At 44.6% G+C, this 22,734-nt stretch overlaps 1 protein-coding gene across 1 annotated transcript in view; it reads right to left on the reverse strand.

The window, feature by feature from the left end:
- The window catches only part of LOC149461483 (twisted gastrulation protein homolog 1-A-like), a 59,293-nt gene that overhangs the window by 34,160 nt on the left and 2,399 nt on the right, over nucleotides 1-22,734 (reverse strand). Inside the window, exons 2-4 of the mRNA XM_089678152.1 lie at nucleotides 13,445-13,564; nucleotides 12,252-12,351; nucleotides 3,859-4,068 (exon numbers count right to left, since the gene is read on the reverse strand). Of these exons, the coding sequence (XP_089534278.1) occupies nucleotides 3,859-4,068; nucleotides 12,252-12,351; nucleotides 13,445-13,564 (430 nt within the window). The remainder of the gene's footprint in view (nucleotides 1-3,858; nucleotides 4,069-12,251; nucleotides 12,352-13,444; nucleotides 13,565-22,734) is intronic.

Below are 22,734 nucleotides of genomic sequence, written 5' to 3' on the forward strand. Positions count from 1 at the left end.
TATCATTGCAACTTAAAAGTTTAAACCAGTATTTAACCCAAAAGCAAACATTATATTGCAGCTTACCAACTCTTAGATATAATGCCTGCATTAGTTTTCGTTTTTCTTTATTCATTTCCTCTATTTTCACCTGGCAATCAGGCCATAAGTGTGTTGTTTTTCAACAGACAAGCTGTACTGTAGATGTAGCAGTTAGTGGGATAAGAAAAACCAGTATTTTCCGGCGTATAAGACGACTTTTTACCCCTTGAAAATCTTCTCAAAAGTCGGGGGTCGTCTTATACGCCGGTAACGGCATGCTGACACTTTTTAGGGGGGCGGCGCGGTGCCGCCGCCGCCCCCCCCTTCCAACAGAAGGAACAGGGGCTGGGCAGGTACAGGGGTGGGCAGGGGCTGCTGTCTCTTACCTGGCTCCGGTCCCACGACGATCCGGTCCAGGAAGCGCGGCTGCTCCTTCCTTCGGTTCGTCCACTGGATGTTCGCGCGGCTGCTCGGCTCCGCCTCCTCACCGGTGATTGGCCGCCAGAACTGTAGCTCAGGAAAAGCACACAGGCGGCCATTCACCGGCGAGGAGGCGGAGCTGAGCGGCCCCGCGAAAATCGAGTGGAGATGCAGGTACGTGTGCCGTGCTTAGGTGCTGCTGCAACCACATATGCTGGCTGCAGCAGCACCGTACTGGAACAGGGGTCAGCAAGTGTCAGTGGGAGGAATAGTGCCCCATCGTTGGTGTCACTGATACCAATGATGGGGCATTATTCCTCCCACTGACACCAACGATGGGGCACTTTTCCTCCCCCCCCACTGACACCAACGATGGGGCACTATTCCTCCCCCCCCCACTGACACCAATGATGGGGCACTATTCCACCCCCCCACTGACACCAATGATGGGGCACTATTCCACCCCCCACTGACACCAACGATGGGATAATATTCCCCCCCCCCCACTGACACCAACGATGGGGCACTATTCCTCCCCCCCCCCACTGACACCAGTGATGGGATACTATCCCTCCCACTGACACCAAAGATGGGGCACTATTCCACTGACACCAATGATGGGGTGCTATTCCCCCCAATGATACTAATGATGGGGCACTATTCCTGCCACTGATACCAATGATGGGGCACTATTCCTCCCACTGATACCAATGATGGGGCACTATTCCTCCCACTGATACCAATGATGGGACACTATTCCTTCCACTGACACCAATGATGGGGCACTATTACTGCCACTGATACTAATGATGGGGCACTATTCCTGCCACTGATACCAATGATGGGGCACTATTCCTCCCACTGACACCAATGATGGGACACTATTCCTTCCACTGACATGAACGATGGGGCACTATTCCTCCCACTGACACCAATGATGGGACACTATTCCTCCCACTGACATGAACGATGGGGCACTATTCCTCCCACTGACACCAATGATGGGGCACTATTCCTCCCACTGACATGAACGATGGGGCACTATTCCTCCTACTGACACCAATGATGGGACACTAATCCTCCCACTGACATGAACGACGGGGCACTATTCCTCCTACTGATACCAATGATGGGGCACTATTCCTCACACTGAAAACAACAATGTGGCACTATTCCTCCCACTGATACCAATGATGGGACACTATTCCTTCCACTGATACCAATGATGGGGCACTATTCCTCCCACTGATACCAATGATGGGACACTATTCCTCCCACTGATACCAATGATGGGGCACTATTCCTCCCACTGATACCAATGATGGGACACTATTCCTCCCACTGATACCAATGATGGGGCACTATTCCTCCCACTGATACCAATGATGGGGCACTATTCCTCCCACTAATACCAATGATGGGGCACTATTTCTCCCACTGATACCAATGATGGGGCACTATTCCTTCCACTGATACCAATGATGGGGCACTATTCCTCCCACTGATACCAATGATGGGACACTATCCCTTCCACTGATACAAATGATAGGGCACTATTCCTCCCACTGACACCAATGATGGGGCACTATTCCTTCCACTGATACCAATGATGGGGCACTATTCCTCCCACTGACACCAATGATGGGGCACGATTCTTCCCACTGTTGTGCACTGGAAGAGGGGTAGTCTTATACGGCGAGTATAGCCCAAACACTACATTTTAAACAGGAAAAGTAGGGGGTCGTCTTATACGCCCAGTCGTCTTATACGCCGGAAAATACAGTAATCACTGACAGGGGTGCCTACAAATGATCAGCTTTTATTTATGTATTTATTTATGTAAAAGCTTAAAGTGGTTGTAAACTCTGTTTTTTAATATTACCTACAGGTACACTTATAATAAAGCTTACCTGTAGGTAAAATGAATATCTCCTAAACGTGCACCGTTTAGGAGATCTTCTCTCTTTATTTAATCCAGCGCATGCGCTCTGAAGGAACGGCATACCCGTGCCGTTCATTCAGAGCTGTGTGCTGTGATCAGGACTCCTGCGCGCATGCGTGGGAGTGATGTCACCGCAGCCTGGCCCGTCAGAGGGCCAGAGCTCGCGGACCCGGAAGGAAGACGGGTGAAGATGGAAGCCTCTACAGCGATGGAGGGCTTCGTTTTATGGTAAGTTTTACATAATGTGCTAATATGCGATGCATACTAGCACATTATAACATTACCTTGCAATAGACTTTTTTTTTTTTGTCTGCAGTTTACTACCGCTTTAATCCCAAAAGGAAAAAAATATATTTGCTGCAACTGCTTATAAAGTTTTAGGTGGAGTTTAGCTTCAGTTTGTTAGTGTATCTAAATCTGCTAGTACATCTAACACTACCCTCCCCCTAGACCAGGGGTAGGCAACCTGCGGCTCTCTAGCTGTTGTGGAACTACATTTCCCATGAGGCATTGCAACATTACAAAACTGACAGTTACAGCTATGACTTGCAGAGGCATGATGGAACTTGTAGCCCTGCAACAGCTGGAGAGCCGCAGGTTGCCTACCCCTGCCCTAGACTGACAATGCTGCTGTCTACTGTGCCCCTGTGCACCTCCATCCAGTGTGGGGGCGCTGTAATACAGGCTGTTTCTTACTGGCCAGATCACTAGGTGAAAACAGAGGGAAAGAAAACCAATGCAGCCATCACATTATATTGCTAAGCTGCAAAATATAAAATTTTTGGTTTTGGGTTTAAGACCATTTTAATATGACAATATTCCTAGCAAGAAGTTGCACAAAACTACATGTTTCTAAATGTAGAAATGGTTTTATATATTTTTTTATTCATTGAAAACATTTGTTTGTATTTGGTTAAACATACAATACAGGGAGGTTAGTTCATACATGTTAGCAGAACATGCTGGGCTTTCAAGTAAGAAAACTTAGAATTACCTGTGCATTTCTTTACTGCATCAGCAGGCTGAACATCTAGAGAACACCCCTCTGCTACTAGAGAGGGAAGGGCTCGTGTCAACTTATTCTGCTGTGTGTGTAAAATTGTCTTCTGATATTCATATATTTTTTGCAACAGAGGCTATTCACTGCAAAGTAGCTAATCAAATTAAAGAAAGCCTAAAATAGTAGCCGCATTATCTGCTGGTTGTTAATGGTAAATTTTAAATATTCATATGAGATATTTTATGCTCTCCCTACTTGAAATAGCCTTTTTTTCTTTTCACTAGTATGATTAGATGCATCCTTGCAAGTATGATCTCTTGAAAGTTCAATTTCTGTTGATCAGTATTCTGAAAATGTTTTTTACCTGATGTACAGTATGCAGGGTGACAGTACAGGCTTAAGCTGGAATGACAAGTCTCTATAATAAGTAAGTTCCCCTATTTAAATTGCTCATTTACAATTTTGTTTATTGTACCTGAATGAGTGCTGAGAAGAATATGATCCATATGAGACATCTGGCTGAATTCTTTGGACACAGGCAGAGTGTGAATACTCCAGTCTACAGCTGCATCTCCCTGCAGCTCACATATTGACTTGAACAAAGAAGGCAAGGGGAAAGGCAGCTCCTCTAGCGAACTTCTTCGGGCTGCAAGTTTGCGACTTGCTTTCTGCTCACTGCACAAACCTGAGAAACAAAAAGATGCACAAAAAATAATTCAAAAACAGCATACAAATCTATTGTACTAAAGCCATACCAACACCTGAAGCCTGGGCTTAGGGGTGCAGTGCCATATACATGACCTTCTGGGATGTATTTGTATTAAGTGAATCCTCTATTTTACACATTGAAGCATATCAAGATATTTTTAGGCATACAAACTGATGAATGCATTTACATGCTGCTTTAGAGGAAAGCAATTCCAAAGGCCCAAAGGGCTTATAAACTTTACTAATGAATCTCACTTGTAGAACGCCTTTTACATGTGAAAGGCCAACTCTCAGTAATTTATGTTTGAGTGGGCTAAGAGAGGTTTTCCCACTGTCCTATAATTTATAATCATTCCATTCATGAGATTTCTCTACACTAGTCTCTTCTTATTCCCAGTGTCATAACAAAGGTGCCATTTTTTGGAGCAAAATTTACATCTGATTTATTTATTCTACATTATGGAGAAACCAAGGCAGCATCATTTGGCCTTGTATGGACCCAGCAGTTTTTGAATGGTCTGTGCAGCCTTAGACCAGACTTAGGATTAAGAAACAATTTAATCACTGAATACCTTGAGGGACATACTGTAGGAAGCCATTTCTGGAAAGGGTTTGTCTCTAAAGACATCCAAAAAAAATAGTCCCATATTTTCCAGGGACCTCTTCATGTGATAACATATCATCTTCTTATAATACATTTACTCACAACAGAAGGAACCTGACCTGTTTTTTGCTATTCTTGACACTTGCAAATCCTTATTGTCTAGTTTTGTGTAGTGAAAGGTAAAAAGAAAGCAAGCAGAGAAAATAGAACTGGAATGGAATGGAACCAATGCAACTGCAGTCATTATCGGATACAGACAAATACAAAATTGATTAAAGATAGTTCAAAGAAAGATGGAAACTGCAGTAAAAAGTTATCTTTCAGTTTTTCTCCCAGTTATTGGGAAGTACAATAGAACCTTGTGCACCGTAATGGAATGGTATCATCTTTGGAAAATGGTTTACATTTATTAACATGTATGGATGAATATGTCAAAGTTTGAAAAGGTTATTAAAACAAAAGACACTTAAAGCAAATAGGTAATAGATGGGGAGATATTTCCTATACACAGCTGACTTCCCTTCTTAAAGCCTTTAAAGAGGCACTGAATGGGCAAAATGACAGTGACAGTCCATCTAGTGCAGTGGTTCTCAACCTTTCTAATGCCGCGACCCCTTAATACAGTTCCTCATGTTGTGGTGACCCCCAACCATAAAATTATTTTCGTTGCTACTTCATAACTGTAATTTTGCAGTGGGAGGAGTAGTGCCATGTCATTGGTGTCAGTGGAAGGAGTAGTGCCCCATCACTGATGTCAGTGGGATGAATAGTGCCCCATCATTGGTATCAGTGGGAGGAATAGTGCCCCATCGTTGGTATCAGTGGGAGGAATAGTGCCCCATCACTGATGTCAGTGGGATGAATAGTGCCCCATCACTGGTGTCAGTGGGAGGAATAGTGCCCCATCACTGGTGTCAGTGGGAGGAATAGTGCCCCATCACTGATGTCAGTGGGATGCATAGTGCCCCATCGTTGGTATCAGTGGGAGGAATAGTGCCCCATCACTCATGTCAGTGGGATGAATAGTGCCCCATCACTGGTGTCAGTGGGAGGAATAGTGCCCCATCACTGGTGTCAGTGGGAGGAATAGTGCCCCATCACTGGTGTCAGTGGGAGGAATAGTGCCCCATCGTTGGTGTCAGTGGGAGGAATAGTGCCCCATCGTTGGTGTCAGTGGGAGGAATAGTGCCCCATCGTTGGTGTCAGTGGGAGGAATAGTGCCCCATCGTTGGTATCAGTGGGAAGAATAGTGCCCCATCGTTGGTATCAGTGGGAGGAATAGTGCCCCATTGTTGGTATCAGTGGGAGGAATAGTGCCCCATCGTTGGTGTCAGTGGGAGGAATAGTGCCCCATCGTTGGTGTCAGTGGGAGGAATAGTGCCACATCGTTGGTGTCAGTGGGAGGAATAGTGCCCCATCGTTGGTGTCAGTGGGAGGAATAGTGCCCCATTGTTGGTGTCAGTGGGAGGAATAGTGCCCCATCGTTGGAGTCAGTGGGAGGAATAGTGCCCCATCGTTGGTGTCAGTGGGAGGAATAGTGCCCCATCATTGGTGTCAGTGGGAGGAGTAGTGCCCCATCATTGGTGTCAGTGGGGGGAGTAGTGCCCCATCATTGGTGTCAGTGGGAGGAATAGTGCTCCATCACTGGTGTCAGTGGGGGGAGTAGTGCCCCATCACTGGTGTCAGTGGGAGGAGTAGTGCTCCATCACTGGTGTCAGTGGGAGGAGTAGTGCCACATCATTGGTGTCAGTGGGAGGAATAGTGCCCCATCATTGGTGTCAGTGGGGGGAGTAGTGCCCCATCATTGGTGTCAGTGGGGGGAGTAGTGCCCCATCATTGGTGTCAGTGGGAGGAATAGTGCCCCATCACTGGTGTCAGTGGGGGGAGTAGTGCCCCATCACTGGTGTCAGTGGGAGTAGTGCCCCATCACTGGTGTCAGTGGGAGGAATAGTGCCACATCATTGGTGTCAGTGGGAGGAATAGTGCCCCATCATTGGTGTCAGTGGGAGGAATAGTGCCCCATCATTGATGTCAGTGTGGTGGAGGGGAGAATAGTGCTCCATCATTGGGGTCAGGGGGGGGGGAAATAGTGTCCCATCGTTGGTGTCAGTGGGGGGAGGAATAGTGCCCCATCATTGGTGTCAGTGGGAGGAATAGTGCCCCATCATTGATGTCAGTGTGGTGGAGGGGAGAATAGTGCCCCATCATTGGGATCAGGGGGGGGGGAAATAGTGCCCCATCGTTGGTGTCAGTGGGGGGAGGAATAGTGCCCCATCGTTGGTGTCAGTGGGGGGAGGAATAGTGCCCCATCGTTGGTGTCAGTGGGGGGAGGAATAGTGCCCCATCGTTGGTGTCAGTGGGGGGAGGAATAGTGCCCCATCGTTGGTGTCAGTGGGGGGAGGAATAGTGCCCCATCGTTGGTGTCAGTGGGGGGAGGAATACTGCCCCATCGTTGGTGTCAGTGGGGGGAGGAATAGTGCCCCATCGTTGGTGTCAGTGGGGGGAGGAATAGTGCCCCATCGTTGGTGTCAGTGGGGGGAGGAATAGTGCCACATCGTTGGTGTCAGTGGGGGGAGGAATAGTGCCCCATCGTTGGTGTCAGTGGGGGGAGGAATAGTGCCCCATCGTTGGTGTCAGTTGGGGGAGGAATAGTGCCCCATCGTTGGTGTCAGTGGGGGGAGGAATAGTGCCCCATCGTTGGTGTCAGTGGGGGGAGGAATAGTGCCCCATCGTTGGTGTCAGTGGGGGGAGGAATAGTGCCCCATCGTTGGTATTAGTGACACAAATGATGGGGCACTATTCCTCCCACTGACACCAATGATACTTACTTTACTGACCCCTGCTCCAGCCTGGGCTCGCTCTCTCACTTACCTGTCAGCTGTCTTCCTTCTCTGGCCGCTCTCCTCTTCACTCGCTCCGGCAGCTCCCTCGATCTTCTTTGATGTACGCGCGCTGCCGCTCGGCTCCTCCTCTCCAAGCTCCACCTCCTCGCCGGTGATTGGCCGCCTGTGTGCCTCTCCTGAGCTACAGTTCCGGTGGCCAATCAGCGGCGAGGAGGCGGAGCTGCTGAGCGATCCCGGAGGTGTGGCCAGGTGACAGGAGCAGCGTATCATCCCGCCCACACATCGCCTGAGACGGAGGAGCGGTGTCTCGGTTCCTAAGACCATCGGAAATATGTGTTTTCCGATGGTCTTAGGCGACCCCTGGGAAATGGTCGTTCGACCCCCAAAGGGGTCGCGACCCCCAGGTTGAGAACCGCTGATCTAGTGGCTAATGGCAAGTTTAAGCATTTATAGCAGAAATTCTGTCCAAAATGAATAATCTTGGGATCTCAATTACATGCCTGTCATGGACAGGGGGAGAAAAATAAAAAGGAAAAATCAATAATATTGAAACACTCAACATCTAATCTGCACATAGGAAAACTCCCACACAAAGAAGTCACACGGCAATCACAAGTTATGGGCTTGAAAGAGACCCACACTCCTCACAATTATAGTCAGAAAACACTGCTCTCCATCAGATAACAAGCCAGTACAGCTATTTTAGGCCAGGGTTCTGTAGAACAGTTCCTCCAGAGTTTGCTAGGGTAAGCAGCATGATACCAATCATTTTTTTAGCTGTCTGTAAGGGTGGCATTCTGATCCTCACTGTAAGTGGAGCAAATATCAAACTGACCACCAATGCACGTTCTTTCATCTGACCCCAATTATTCAATTTTAGCTAGGGTTCCCCAGGACACAAAACATATTTCAAGAGTTCCTCAGGGGTAAAGTAGTTGACAAATGCTGAGCTAGTACATAGGTTTTTACAAACCCAAACTCGCCAATCTCTGGCAGTTGTAAGGGTTAGCTAAATCAGGGTTATTGCAGACAACAGGTTCATTTGGTGTCTCCAAATACAGCATGTGTTTCCTGCATTGTCTACATCTGGTTACAATCTAGTGCAGGGCTGCCTACAGCTGATCACTGATGCCTTAAAGTCTTAGTGCTCCTGAACTAAAGCTATGTCCCATTCAAGTCTACAGGACATTAGTGCGCAGTCACAGGCAGCCAAGATATGGATGATGTGAAAGGCCGCTGTTGTTGAAGGAGCTATGTAAGCAACTGCAGAGGGATAGTTAAACTTAGGGTAGTTTATGGGCAAGGAAAAGGGTCTGGAGGGGGGTTTATATAACTTATCAACTTTTCTTTTAATGTCCCAAACAGGTTGGGTAGTGCCTGCATGCAAATACCAAACACATTACCAAAATATTCATACAACCAAAACAGTTGTATGAAATAAATAGGATAAAACCAATGCAGAATAATTAAAGTGGAATTCTAGTTTAACTCTAACTACTCTTACAAATGCCCCCTCCCTTTCCTAACAGCTATGCTATGTGTAAGAAAGATCTCTCTTTTTTCAGCACGCTCAGGTCCGTTCACACAGGGGAGCGGGATCACTGGACTGGACCTGATTGGCCTGAAAATAGGTAAAGCTGGCCATACATGGGTCGAATTCCGAAAGAATTTTCTTTCGAAAATCCTTTCTAAGAATTTGTATTCAAATTTCACACCATTAGTGGGTCACAGAAATGGCCAATTTTTGTGTGACCATCAAATCTGAGTGATCAGGCATGTTGGAATTTTTTGAAAAACAAACTAATTTCCTATCAATGATGGGAGACTCGTGCAAGAAATGTAAAGCTGTGACCTGGAAAGAAAAGAAAATTCTTGGCCACAAATATTATTTTCTGTAGCAACATGAGGAGAAATTGAAGGCTTGGTTGGTTGAATTTTGAAATCAATGGTGGCACCATCACATTACAAAGCGCAAGAAATTTCCGATTTTCTAAAGAAAATTTGTTCGGAATTCGACCCATGTATGGCCTGCATAAGTATATGTATCTTTTTTACACAGTTTAGTAAGCATAGGTGTAAGGAGGGGGAGGGAGCAGTTTAGTTAGGGTTAGGCTGGAATTCCACTTTAAGTGCTCTTCTGCTCCAGCGGCTAGGTGAGGAAAATGTAGAGCATGCTCACAGTCAAAAATTGGACCTCAAGGATATGTACCATAGGAAACAAATAACACACCTGCCCGCCCACAAAAATTCACTGCTCGGTATCTAACAAGGCATTCACCATGCTAATGGCCTGGCACAATCAATAGCCACATAAGTATTTCAGTGGCAGTGGGAGAATACAGGAAAGGTAAAGACTGGCAACTTATGGTGCCTGCTACCAAACTGTGATCTTAAGTCCCCAACAAGTATGTAATTGCCTTAAAATAGCTGTAAAGCTTTGGGCCCCTTTCACATGGTAAGTATGATCTGTCCTCTTCCATTTAGGTGGATCAGGTCAGAAGATAGTCGGGTGTAGATGAAAAGAGGAGTCAGTTTACCCCTGGCCATCCACACAGCAGAGCGTCTCTGTCCATGTCCGCTCTGCAGAAACTGAGCATACACAGATGTGTCAGTCACCCACTCTGCTACGATCAGCAGGGATCTGTCAGCAGATCCCCTGCTGATTGGTACAGAGCAGGGTGGATAAAAATCTATGATTTTTAAAAAAAAAATAAAAAAAATCTGATTTTTTTTATTTAAATCAGATTTTTTTTATTTAAATCGGATTTTTTTTATTTAAATCGGATTATTTTAAATAAAATGCTTTTTGAGGAAAATATATTACCATCCAAAGGTTATTCCATCATGAAATAAAGATTCGTTTTTTAATTATGGAGAATAAGGCTGTATATGTTTAATTGTTTTGGTAAATAAATGCCATTAATCCATTCACAATGTCATGCTCTTCCAGAGGTTTTTGTAAGATTATTGGGCAGTTTCTCTGCCTACAAGATATTATCACAGATGTTGGTTTACTTTTGCAGTTCTCAAAACTGAATTGGACTCAGCGGAGATCACATGCCTCTTCACAGCAAAAATGTTATAACATGAACAGAGTTAAGAAAAATACCTTAATCCTAACGTCTACAAACCTATGAATACAGAATCAACCCCTTCAGTGCTAAGTTTCAAGAAGTTCAGTGAATAGAATAGAAACAATATTTTTCTGATTGTTTGGAGTGGAATAGATCTGCACAAGAAGAAAGTGAAACTAAGTGTGAGGAGGAAGGGGCTGACAGTCTAAGTTTCTGAAAATATATATATTTTGTTTAGCCAAATTAGTTAACAAACATGGATGTTTGTTTAAGCAAATAACATATGCTGTAATGATATTGTTTCAGTTGAATAAATCTATTTAAATTGTTATTATTAAGGTAATGATTATTTTTCTCCTTCCTAAGTACTACAGAAAAGTTGTCCAAATATGAATGATTAACCTATTAACTGGGGATAAAAAAACTAATATGAAAAGTTGTTATTCTAAAAATCTTCATCTACTTGCATATTAAAGTTATACCAGCAAGAATTAGTCTTTATGTAGAAAACTAGGATTTAAATCAAGCCTTACTGACTAGTGATTTAAATCGTGATTTAAATCAGTTTGATTTAAATCAAATCCACCCTGGTACAGAGTCCATCCCCTCTGAAATGGGCCTTAATCCTTACCCAGTGAAGTAACTGGCCTCAGGTGATACACAGAGGTGAAACAAATTCTCCTAAGTTGTACCTATTTATTTGCAGCCGTTTCTCCTGTACATCCTTGCAAAACTGACCCTTGTAATGATGTTTAATTTAGTAAGTTGCAGTTTCTATTCATATGTTAATTACCAAAGTGCTTTAATATTTTTGGGAATTAAGTAAGCAAATGCAGAAGATCTGAACTATTCAACCCTGACAAGCCGGTTCTACTAATGTCAACCCCCCTCTCCTTCCAATGAAGATCTCTTAGTTTGGCCCCCTGTTTCAGTTGCTGTACACATACTGTAGGGGTTTATTTGCTAAAGCTGGAGAGTGCAAAATCAGGCTCACTTCTGCATAGAAACCAATCAGTTTCCAGGTTTATTGTCAAAGCTTAACTGAACAAGCTGAGGATAGAAGCTGATTGGTTTCTATGCAGAAATGAGCCTGATTTTGCACTCTACAGTTTTATGTAGGCCATACATGGTTTGAATTCCGAACGATTTTTCGTCTGAAAATTGGAAAAGTCGTTCACTCGGTAATCCGATGGTGCCATCATTGATTTTGAATATCTGACGACCAAGTCATAAAGTTCACCCCATATAACATGCAAAACTTCTGTTCCTTCCAGGCCACGGCTCATGCGCATATTCTTTTCAGAAAAATGATCGTACGATTTGACCTTCATTGAATTAAAAATTGGTAGTTTTTCATGAATTTTCCAACATGCTCGATCACCGAAAAGGGGAGGAACCACGAAAATCGCCCGGTGCCATTGACCCACTAACAGAGCGATAATTGGCCGATTATTCTTAGGTCGATTTTAGACCCATGTATGGCCAGCCTAACCAACTCACTTGGATGTAGTAAAATACAGATATATGCACAGACAACAGACAAACTTCAGTGAGTTTGTAATGCTTATAAAATCTGTAGTTTTTGCATCTTGTCATTTAAAACATAAAATCCACATTGATATCATCAAGGATTACTTACCCACACAACCACAGCACTGTTCCCAAAGACTGCCCAGACACATCATGCAATCCTGGCAGCAAGGACAGTCATCTCCTTTCATGCTGCACTGACAGAGCTCCTGCAGGGAGAATCTGTATGATGATTCATTATAACTTGAAAGTCTGTCTAGAGAAATCAGTATATACCAAGGAGGTGATGTATACAGACATATCACATTCATTTTTCTTGGCAGCATGTACATTTTCAGTGGTCCTTGCATGCTGCTCTTTTTTGGTTCTTTGCAAATGTAATATGAGCATACTATGCTAGCAATCCTGTTACAATCCTGAAAAAATTTGTCACCAATAGAATTGTAAAGATAGGTAGGAAACATGCTTCTATGGTGTCATTCCCTCACTGGTTTGACCAGCAAGGCATCACTCACAGCTGCTCCCCAGCAAGAAAGATTCTACAGTGATTTGGCAGGTGAGGGAGTGATGCAGTAAATCAGGGGTGTCAAACTGGTGGCCCTCCAGCTGTTGTAAAACTACAAGTCCCATCATGCCTCTGCCTTTGGGAGTCATGCTTGTAACTGTCAGCTTTGCAATGCCTCATGGGACTTTTAGTTTGGCAACAGCTGGAAGGCCACCAGTTTGACACCCCTGCTGTAGAAGCTGGTGAGTGTTCTGAACCCATTGCCGGCAAGTTTTTGCCAATGACAGGATTGCTATAGGACTGCATGCCTTTTCCTTCTGTGATTGGGTAAGGAGATCATACAAATGGGTTATCCATCTGGCCCTTATGAGCTTACAATCTATTGAATAACTATCTGACTAGACTGTGAGATATATGGATTTTCAAACTACTAAAAAGAGCCAATGAATAGACAACATGTCTTATTTGTAAACACAGTTCATCAGATGACCTGTACCATTATGTATTGTACATAACATGAGTTAATAGTGATTGGTAATTATTAAGATAATATGTGATTGGCTGCCATTGGTAACATGGACATTTTTCTTTATCTGATTAGGATTAAAAAAATACAACTATAGTAAGCTTTTCTATAGGCCTCACTACATCTCAGTAACAATATTAGGTGCAAAACATATAGTAGGTCTATGAATATTCACAGCCCAGTTTGTTCTAGCTAATCTAGGTCTGTTTATACAAGTTCTTTCTACTCAGGTCTTTACACCCATAGCTGCAAATTCAAAATCCCCTCTTACCTGCAAAAGACACTTGCTGACATCACTTGCACACAGGGCTTTGTTGCATCCATTTATAGATGCAATCAGAGAGCAGCATACTGCAACAATCAGGATCTTTACTGGATACCATCTTCTTACCTGCAATCATAAAGAACCATATGATTATGTTTGTAACATCTGGGTAAAGAATTTCCAAGTCTTGTGGCTAGTGTGGCTAGTGCAGCCCAAGGTTTTCTAACGGCACCACCTGCCTGTAGTTTGCATGTTCTCCCTATTCCTGCATGGGTTTCCTCCGGGTACTCCGGTTTCCTCCCACACTCCAAAGACATGCTGGTAGGTTAATTGGATCCTGTCTAAATTGGCCCTAGTATGTGTATGTATGAATGTAAATTAGGGATCTTAGATTGTACGCCCTTTGAGGGTTAGGGACTGATGTGAATGCATGATATATATATATGTAAATCGCTGCGTAAATTGATGGTTCTATATAAGTACCTGAAATAAATAAATTAAATAAATAAACTGCTAGCATAACAAAACCGTTGTACCTTTCAATATAATCCACAAGCATTGTGTTTAATCACTTGCCTTCCAGAGGATTTACCCCCCTTCCTGGCCAGGCCAGGAACGCTGCGTTACGTTAACTTTCATACAACGCTGCACCCAAATGAAATTTATGTCTTTTTCTTCCCACAAATTGAGTTTTCTTTCAGTTTTATTTGATCGCCTGTGTGTTTTTTATTTTATGCGCTATAAAAAAAAAGACCAACAATTTTGAGAAAAAACAATATTTTTGACTTTTTGCTATTAAACATGTCCAGTAAAAAAATGTTAAAAATCAAATTTTATCATAAATGTAGACCAAAATGTATTCTGCTACATGTCTTTGCTAAAAAAAAAATCCCAATACGTGTAAATTAATTGGTTTACATGAAAGTTATAACGTTTACAAATGGCGGTATATATACTGGGATTTTTTTTTAATTTTTTATTTTTACTAGTAATGGCGACGATCAGCGACTTATAGCGGGACTGCGACGGGCATTCTGACACGGAGGGGAACTGACATCCTCAGTGACACCAATACAGTGATCAGTGCTAAAAAAAAGCTCTGACACTGTACTAATGGCATTGGGCAGGAAGGGGTTAACATGAGGGTGATCAAAGGGTTAACTGTGTGCTGTTTTGCATACTGGGCTGTGTTAGTGCTTCACAGTAATCACACTGCTTTGGATGGCTGTGCTGCGCAAACAGTTCTCATCCCCATCGGAGATGCTCAGCAATCACCGGGCGCTGCCGCCCTGTAGCAGTATTTCTGTTTGTCTAATGATTATTTTCTAGGCTTCTTAGATGTTTGTTGGGAGCATATGAGTCATTAACACAATGTATTGCTTCAGTTCTGTAAAGGTTTTACCCCCGTCATGACCAGGTAATTTTTTTGCTATTTAGCACTGTGCTACTTCAACTGGTAATTGCAGGGTCATGCAACGCTCTACCCAAACAAAATTTATATATTTTTTTTCACACAAATAGAGCTTTCTTTTGGTGTTATTTCATCACCACTGGATTTTTCATTTTTTTCAATATAAACAAAAAAGACCGAAAATGTTGGAAAATAAGAAAAAAAAAAACCACAATATTTTTTACTTTCTGCTATAAAACATATCCAATAAAAAAATTAAAAATAAAATTTCTTCATAACTTTTGGCCAAAATGTAGTCTTCTATATGTTTTTGATTTAAAAAGAAAATCCCAATAAGTGAATATTGATTGGTTTGCATGAAAGTTATAGCGTCTGTAAACTATGGGTTATACTGCATACTGGAAAATTAATTTTTTTCTATACTACTAATGGTGATGATCAGTGTCTTATATTGGGACTGTGATAAACAATCTCAGCCTTACTGACACTGGGGAGGGGGAACTGACTAACTGCCACTGACATAACCAGTGACATTAGTACAGTGATCAGTTATTTTACTAATGACACTGGCTGGGAAGGAGTTACCATCTAGGGCAGCGGTTCTCAACCTGGGGGTCGCGACCCCTTTGGGGGTCGAACGACACTTTCACAGGGGTCGCCTAAGACCATCGGAAAACACATATTTCCGATGGCCTTAGGAACCGAGACACCGCTCCTCTATCCGTCTCCAGGTGTGGGCGGGATGACATGCTGCCCCTGTCATCTGGACACACCCCCGGGATCAATCCTTCGCCGGTGATTGGCCGCCGGAACTGTAGCTCAGAAGAGGCACACAGGCGGCCAATCACCGGTGAGGAGGTGCAGCTTGGAGAGGAGGAGCCGAGCGGCACCGCGAAGATCGAGCGAGTGAAGAGGAGGAGAGCGGCCGGAGAAGGAAGACATCTGACAGCAAGGTAAGTATCATTGGTGTCAGTGGGAGGAATAGTGCCCCATCATTGGTGTCACTAATACCAACGATAGGGCACTATTCCTCCCCCCACTGACACCAACGATGGGGCACTATTCCTCCCCCCACTGACACCAACGATAGGGCACTATTCCTCCCCCCACTGACACCAATGATGGGGCACTATTCCTCCCCCCACTGACACCAACGATGGGGCACTATTCCCCCCACTGACACCAATGATGGGGCACTATTCCTCCCACTGACACCAATGATGGGGCACTATTCCCCCCACTGACACCTATGATGGGGCACTATTCCTCCCACTGACACCAATGATGGGGCACTATTCCTCCCACTGACACCAATGATGGGGCACTATTCCTCCCACTGACACCAATGATGGGGCACTATTCCCCCCACTGACACCTATGATGGGGCACTATTCCTCCCACTGACACCAATGATGGGGCACTATTCCTCCCACTGACACCAATGATGGGGCACTATTCCTCCCACTGACACCAATGATGGGGCACTATTCCTCCCACTGACACCAGTGTTGGGGCACTATTCCTCCCACTGATACCAGTGTTGGGGCACTATTCCTCCCACTGATACCAGTGATAGGACACTATTCCTCCCACTGACACCAGTGATGGGACACTATTCCTCCCACTGACAGCAGTGATGGGGCACTATTCCCCCCACTGACACCAACGATGGGGCACTATTCCTCCCCCCACTGACACCAACGATAGGGCACTATTCCTCCCCCCACTGACACCAACGATAGGGCACTATTCCTCCCCCCACTGACACCAACGATGGGGCACTATTCCTCCCCCCACTGACACCAACGATGGGGCACTATTCCTCCCCCCACTGACACCAACGATGGGGCACTATTCCTCCCCCCACTGACACCAACGATGGGGCACTATTCCTCCCCCCACTGACACCAACGATGGGGCACTATTCCTCCCCCCACTGACACCAACGATGGGGCACTATTCCTCCCACTGACACCAACGATGGGGCACTATTCCTCCCACTGACACCAACGTTGGGGCACTATTGCTCCCCCTGATACCAACGATGGGGCACTATTCCTCCCACTGATACCAATGATGGGGCACTATTCCTCCCACTGACACCAGTGATGGGGCACTATTCCTCCCACTGACACCAGTGATGGGGCACTATTCCTCCCACTGACACCAATGATGGGGCACTATTCCTCCCACTGACACCAATGATGGGGCACTATTCCTCCCACTGACACCAATGATGGGGCACTATTCCTCCCACTGACACCAATGATGGGGCACTATTCCCCCCACTGACACCTATGATGGGGCACTATTCCTCCCACTGACACCAATGATGGGGCACTATTCCTCCCACTGACACCAATGATGGAGCACTATTGCTCCCACTGACACCAGTGATGGGGCACTATTCCTCCCACTGACACCAATGATGGAGCACTATTCCTCCCCCCACTGACACCAACGATGGGGCACTATTCCTCCCCCCACTGACACCAACGATGGGGCACTATTCCTCCCACTGACACCAATGATGGGGCACTATTCCTCCCACTGACACCAATGATGGGGCACTATTCCTCCCACTGACACCAATGATGGGGCACTATTCCCCCCACTGACACCTATGATGGGGCCCTATTCCTCCCACTGACACCAATGATGGGGCACTATTCCTCCCACTGACACCAATGATGGAGCACTATTCCTCCCACTGACACCAGTGATGGGGCACTATTCCTCCCACTGACACCAATGATGGGGCACTATTCCTCCCCCCACTGACACCAACGATGGGGCACTATTCCTCCCCCCACTGACACCAACGATGGGGCACTATTCCTCCCCCCACTGACACCATGATGGGGCACTATTCCTCCCACTGACACCAACGTTGGGGCACTATTGCTCCCCCTGATACCAACGATGGGGCACTATTCCTCCCACTGATACCAACGATGGGGCACTATTCCTCCCACTGATACCAGTGATGGGGCACTATTCCTCCCACTGACACCAGTGATGGGGCACTATTCCTCCCACTGACACCAATGATGGGGCACTATTCCTCCCACTGACACCAATGATGGGGCACTATTCCTCCCACTGACACCAATGATGGGGCACTATTCCTCCCCCCACTGACACCAACGATGGGGCACTATTCCTCCCCCCACTGACACCAACGATGGGGCACTATTCCTCCCACTGACACCAACGATGGGGCACTATTCCTCCCACTGACACCAACGTTGGGGCACTATTGCTCCCCCTGATACCAACGATGGGGCACTATTCCTCCCACTGATACCAACGATGGGGCACTATTCCTCCCACTGATACCAATGATGGGGTACTATTCCTCCCACTGACACCAGTGATGGGGCACTATTCCTCCCACTGACACCAATGATGGGGCACTATTCCTCCCACTGACACCAATGATGGGGCACTATTCCTCCCACTGACACCAATAATGGGGCACTATTCCTCCCACTGACACCAATGATGGGGCACTATTCCCCCCACTGACACCTATGATGGGGCACTATTCCTCCCACTGACACCAATGATGGGGCACTATTCCTCCCCCCACTGACACCAATGATGGGCACTATTCCTCCCACTGACACCTCTGATGGGGCACTATTCCTCCCACTGACACCAATGATGGGGCACTATTCCTACCACTGACACCAATGATGGGGCACTATTCCTACCTGATACCAATGATGGGGTACTATTCCTCCCATTGACATCAGTGATGGGACACTATTCCTCCCACTGACACCAATGACGTGGCACTACTCCTCCCACTGACACCAATGATGGGGCACTATTCCTCCCACTGACACCAATGATGGGGCACTATTCCTCCCACTGACACCAATGATGGGGCACTATTCCTACCACTGACACCAATGATGGGGCACTATTCCTACCTGATACCAATGATGGGGTACTATTCCTCCCATTGACATCAGTGATGGGACACTATTCCTCCCACTGACACCAATGACGTGGCACTACTCCTCCCACTGCAAAATTACAGTTATGAAGTAGCAACGAAAATAATTTTATGGTTGGGGGTCACCACAACATGAGGAACTGTATTAAGGGGTCGCGGCATTAGAAAGGTTGAGAACCACTGATCTAGGGCGATCAAGGGACTAAATGTGTGCCTATGTGTAATGTGTGTAAAGTGTGCTGTTTTTACTACTAGATATCTCAGTTTCAGATGACAAAATGACAGATTGCTCCCTCTGTACAGAGCTCCAGTGGTGTATTTAGGTTTTGTGCTGCCCTAGGCAACTCAAAAATCATCTGCCCCCATGGACACAAACAAACAGCACCCCCCTTCACCCTCCCACAAAGAGAGCCTGACATTGACCAACACCCCTGCACCCCCCTCCCCCACCTGGGAGAGCCTCCCACTAAACCCCCCCCCCCCCCCCCGGCGGTAGAGAGAAAGACACTCATCTTCACAGCTTCGGACATCCCCGGGAATGTGAGTCAGGCTCTACATACATCATCAAGTAGCTCGCAGCCTCTCTTGGATCCCACTTGGTTCCCATGGCACACGTGTCCTTTCTTTCATCCCTTCTTCTAGGGGGAGGTGCTGCCCCCCCAAAAAATGCTGCCCTAGGCAAGTGCCTTGTTTGCCTTGTGGTAAATACGCCACTGCAGAGCTCTGTGTTATTTGCCAACACAGAGCTCTGGGCTGTGATTACACACAGCCGATCAGTAGGTCTGTCCTGGGCGTGAATGATTGGCCGGGACTTGCTGACAGTCTCCTGATGTGTGCAATCACAGCGGGTGCTAGAGGGGGACATGCATGCGTGAGCTCTTAACCAGGAAATAGGCAGCTGTGTACGGGTAAAACACTTTGCCTACACAGGCAGCAGTACATTGCAGGTGAGCAGTCGCCAATGTTAAATATGAATTCCAGGTATGGAAATTTTTACATATTATATTGGTCCAGCTTGGAACAATGTATTTATGCATGTGCCATGCTTGTGGGAGCCTCGTGGAAGCTGGAAGTCACTGTAGGCAATGCTACTACAGTGATCTCTGCTAGTGTCCGAGTCACATAATGAGTGGCTGCCCTGCTGAATGGTGAACACAGGAAGTTTTTTGCTTGGCACAGGTGCCATTCAGAGAATGCTTTGCATTTTCTCAATGAACACAGTGTTCTCTGAATGGATGAGATAGAGAGGTGGGGTGGTGAGAACACTTTGATTTAATTGAGAAAATGGAAAGTGTGCCCTTGAACAGGTGACCGACCTCCTGTGTTCAGTAAGCAGATGTGCAGCTGCTCGGCACAGGACCCAGAAGATAGTAGCAATCACTGTAGTAGCAATGCTTTCTACAGTGATTTCCAGCTTCCCTGGGGATCCCACAGGTACAGCACAATGTAACTATGTAAAATTGCCATGCATGAAATCCATCTTTAAAAAAGACAAAAAGGAGGCAAAAACAGATGTCCAAATATAAACACATGCTGAAAGATATATTCACAGCTGTATTTACTCTGTATACAAAAGGAGAGATTGACCTTTTCTGTAGTGTGTTCATTCATATTGCAAGGCTAATGACATCTGAAAAATTAGGCTTGTGGTTTTCTGTGGAAAATGTTAGTGTGTCCTTACTCGTCAGTGGAAACAGTTTTCCATTCCCTCCTAATTAACTGATCAGGTTATGAATGCATTTTATGTTGACCTTTCATGTTTCTGAGTCACATGAAAGAAAGATTGATCTGATGTCAGCACTACGCACCACCAGAGGAGGTATGAGGTTAATGTTCATATTATATGGATGGAAACTTATTTGGAATTAAAGGAAAAAAGTGAGAGAAATTGTGAGACACAAGCATATTCCCATGTTGCCTCCCACTGCTTCCATATCCTCCATTTGGAGTGTAACAGAATAGGTAATCTGCCAAATGATTAGACAGGGAGTAACTGTATCTTGCAGCTTACTAAACAGGTGAAAAGTTAGAATCAATAATGCAAAACTGGTTTAGGATGGAAACAATTTTCATAATTTTAACCCAATGAACTATTGTGCACCTCCCTCTTCTGCCCAACAATTCTTCCTCCACAAAAATCACCAGTGCAATAAACAAAACAAATAGATACCACTTGAAAAATAAGTTAAAATGATAAAAACTAGCTCCTTCTAGTGAACAGCAGCACTATCCTATGTGTCAAAAATATCCAAACCAATCAACACTTAATATATAACAAATAATTGTAACCTATTAATACTAAATATAAATAAATTAAAGTGAAAAAATAGTCCATAGAAAAAGGTCCACCCAGTGCTGTGTGCAAAAAATAAACTCCCATTAATGTCCAATCTTTTAATTAAACATTAGTAGCTAGAAAATTTGAAGTTACTAATGTCTAATGAAAAGATTGGACATTAATGGGAGTTTATTTTTTCACAGCACTGGGTGGGCTATGTTTTCACTTTTTTCACTTTAATTTATTTTTATTTACTATAAATTGGCCACAGTTATTTGTTATATATTAAAGTGGTAGTAAACTCTTTATATATACTTTTACCTACTTTATAATGCCTGTAAAATTAATATCTCTTAAACGTGCACTGTTTAGAAGATATTCGCTCTTTTTAACAGCCGGTGGATGCGCTCTGAAGGAACGGCATACCCTTCATTGCACTGTGCTGTGGCCCTGGACTCCCACGTGCATGCGCATGCTTTGGATATTTATGACACACAGGATAGCACCACTGTTCACTTTAAAAATATAGAAGGAACTAGTTTGTATAAAAAGAAATTGCATGCACTGCAGAATAATTAAAAACAGACTGATGATGGAAAAGAACAAACATATACTGTACAAACAAGGACTTTTCATAGCAATGTCTCTGTGACTCAATCAAGGTAACATTTAGCTGCATTGTCTCTCTCTATAAGTAAAAAAGAACAAAGCCACACTTCCATAAAGTCTCACCATAACGTTTAATCAAAGCAGTTGGGTTCCAACAGTCTGCTCCCTAAAGCTGGCTATACATTGTACAATTTTCTTGAGAATTCAGCTTTATATTTACCAAATATCATATAATAGGAGTTGAAACCTAAACAACACCTTAAATTGTATCCAATTAGTTGGCTCTTGCACTACATAGTTGAAGGTAAATCTAAAAGAATCTGGACAGAAAATTGTAAGAAAACTGTACAGTGTATGGCCATCACCTCCACAGCTGTTCGTATGTAAACGCTCAAGGAGCAATTAAATGGGGCTAGATATAGATGAGTGGCTCTGTATGCAGACTGTTTGCATCCAGGGCCACATATTTGTCCCTGTCTGACAGCTGGAAATCTATGAAGTCTGCCAGTCTGTCATTGATTTGTAAAAGCTGAGCAACTGCAGCTGTGTGCAAACAGCAGGACTTACCCACTGCAGAAATACACTGATCTGGGCAGTGTATACCAATGAAAGGCTGTGTGAATGAGCCCTTAACTCAAAGCCTTTGCTATTTTGTTTCAGATATTTTCTTATCAAAACTTTCCATTTACTTGCATTTAAAATCTGTTTAATAGCTATTTAACCACAGCAATCCTGTATTTCTTATCCCTCATTATTCTGTTCTCCTCATTAAACACCTCATAGAAATTTAAAGGCATGATAGCCACAAGCTAGTGAAATTTTAATATTTATTTGTTAATTTTTCAAATCATTAAACACCATGGATCTGTATTTTTTTCAGCTTCACTAAGAGCCAGTTCACATACATGTGGATTGGAAGCAGGTTAAACCGCATCCAATCTGCATGACATGGGAAATAACATTGCTTCCTATGGTGCCTGTTCACATATGTCTGGTGCACTGGCAGTGCAGATTCATTGGGGATTGAAAAAGAG

Source organism: Staurois parvus, unplaced genomic scaffold (assembly GCF_062004578.1).
Source record: "Staurois parvus isolate SC_StPar_1 unplaced genomic scaffold, SC_StPar_1.0 ptg000199l, whole genome shotgun sequence".
NCBI lineage: Eukaryota > Metazoa > Chordata > Amphibia > Anura > Ranidae > Staurois > Staurois parvus.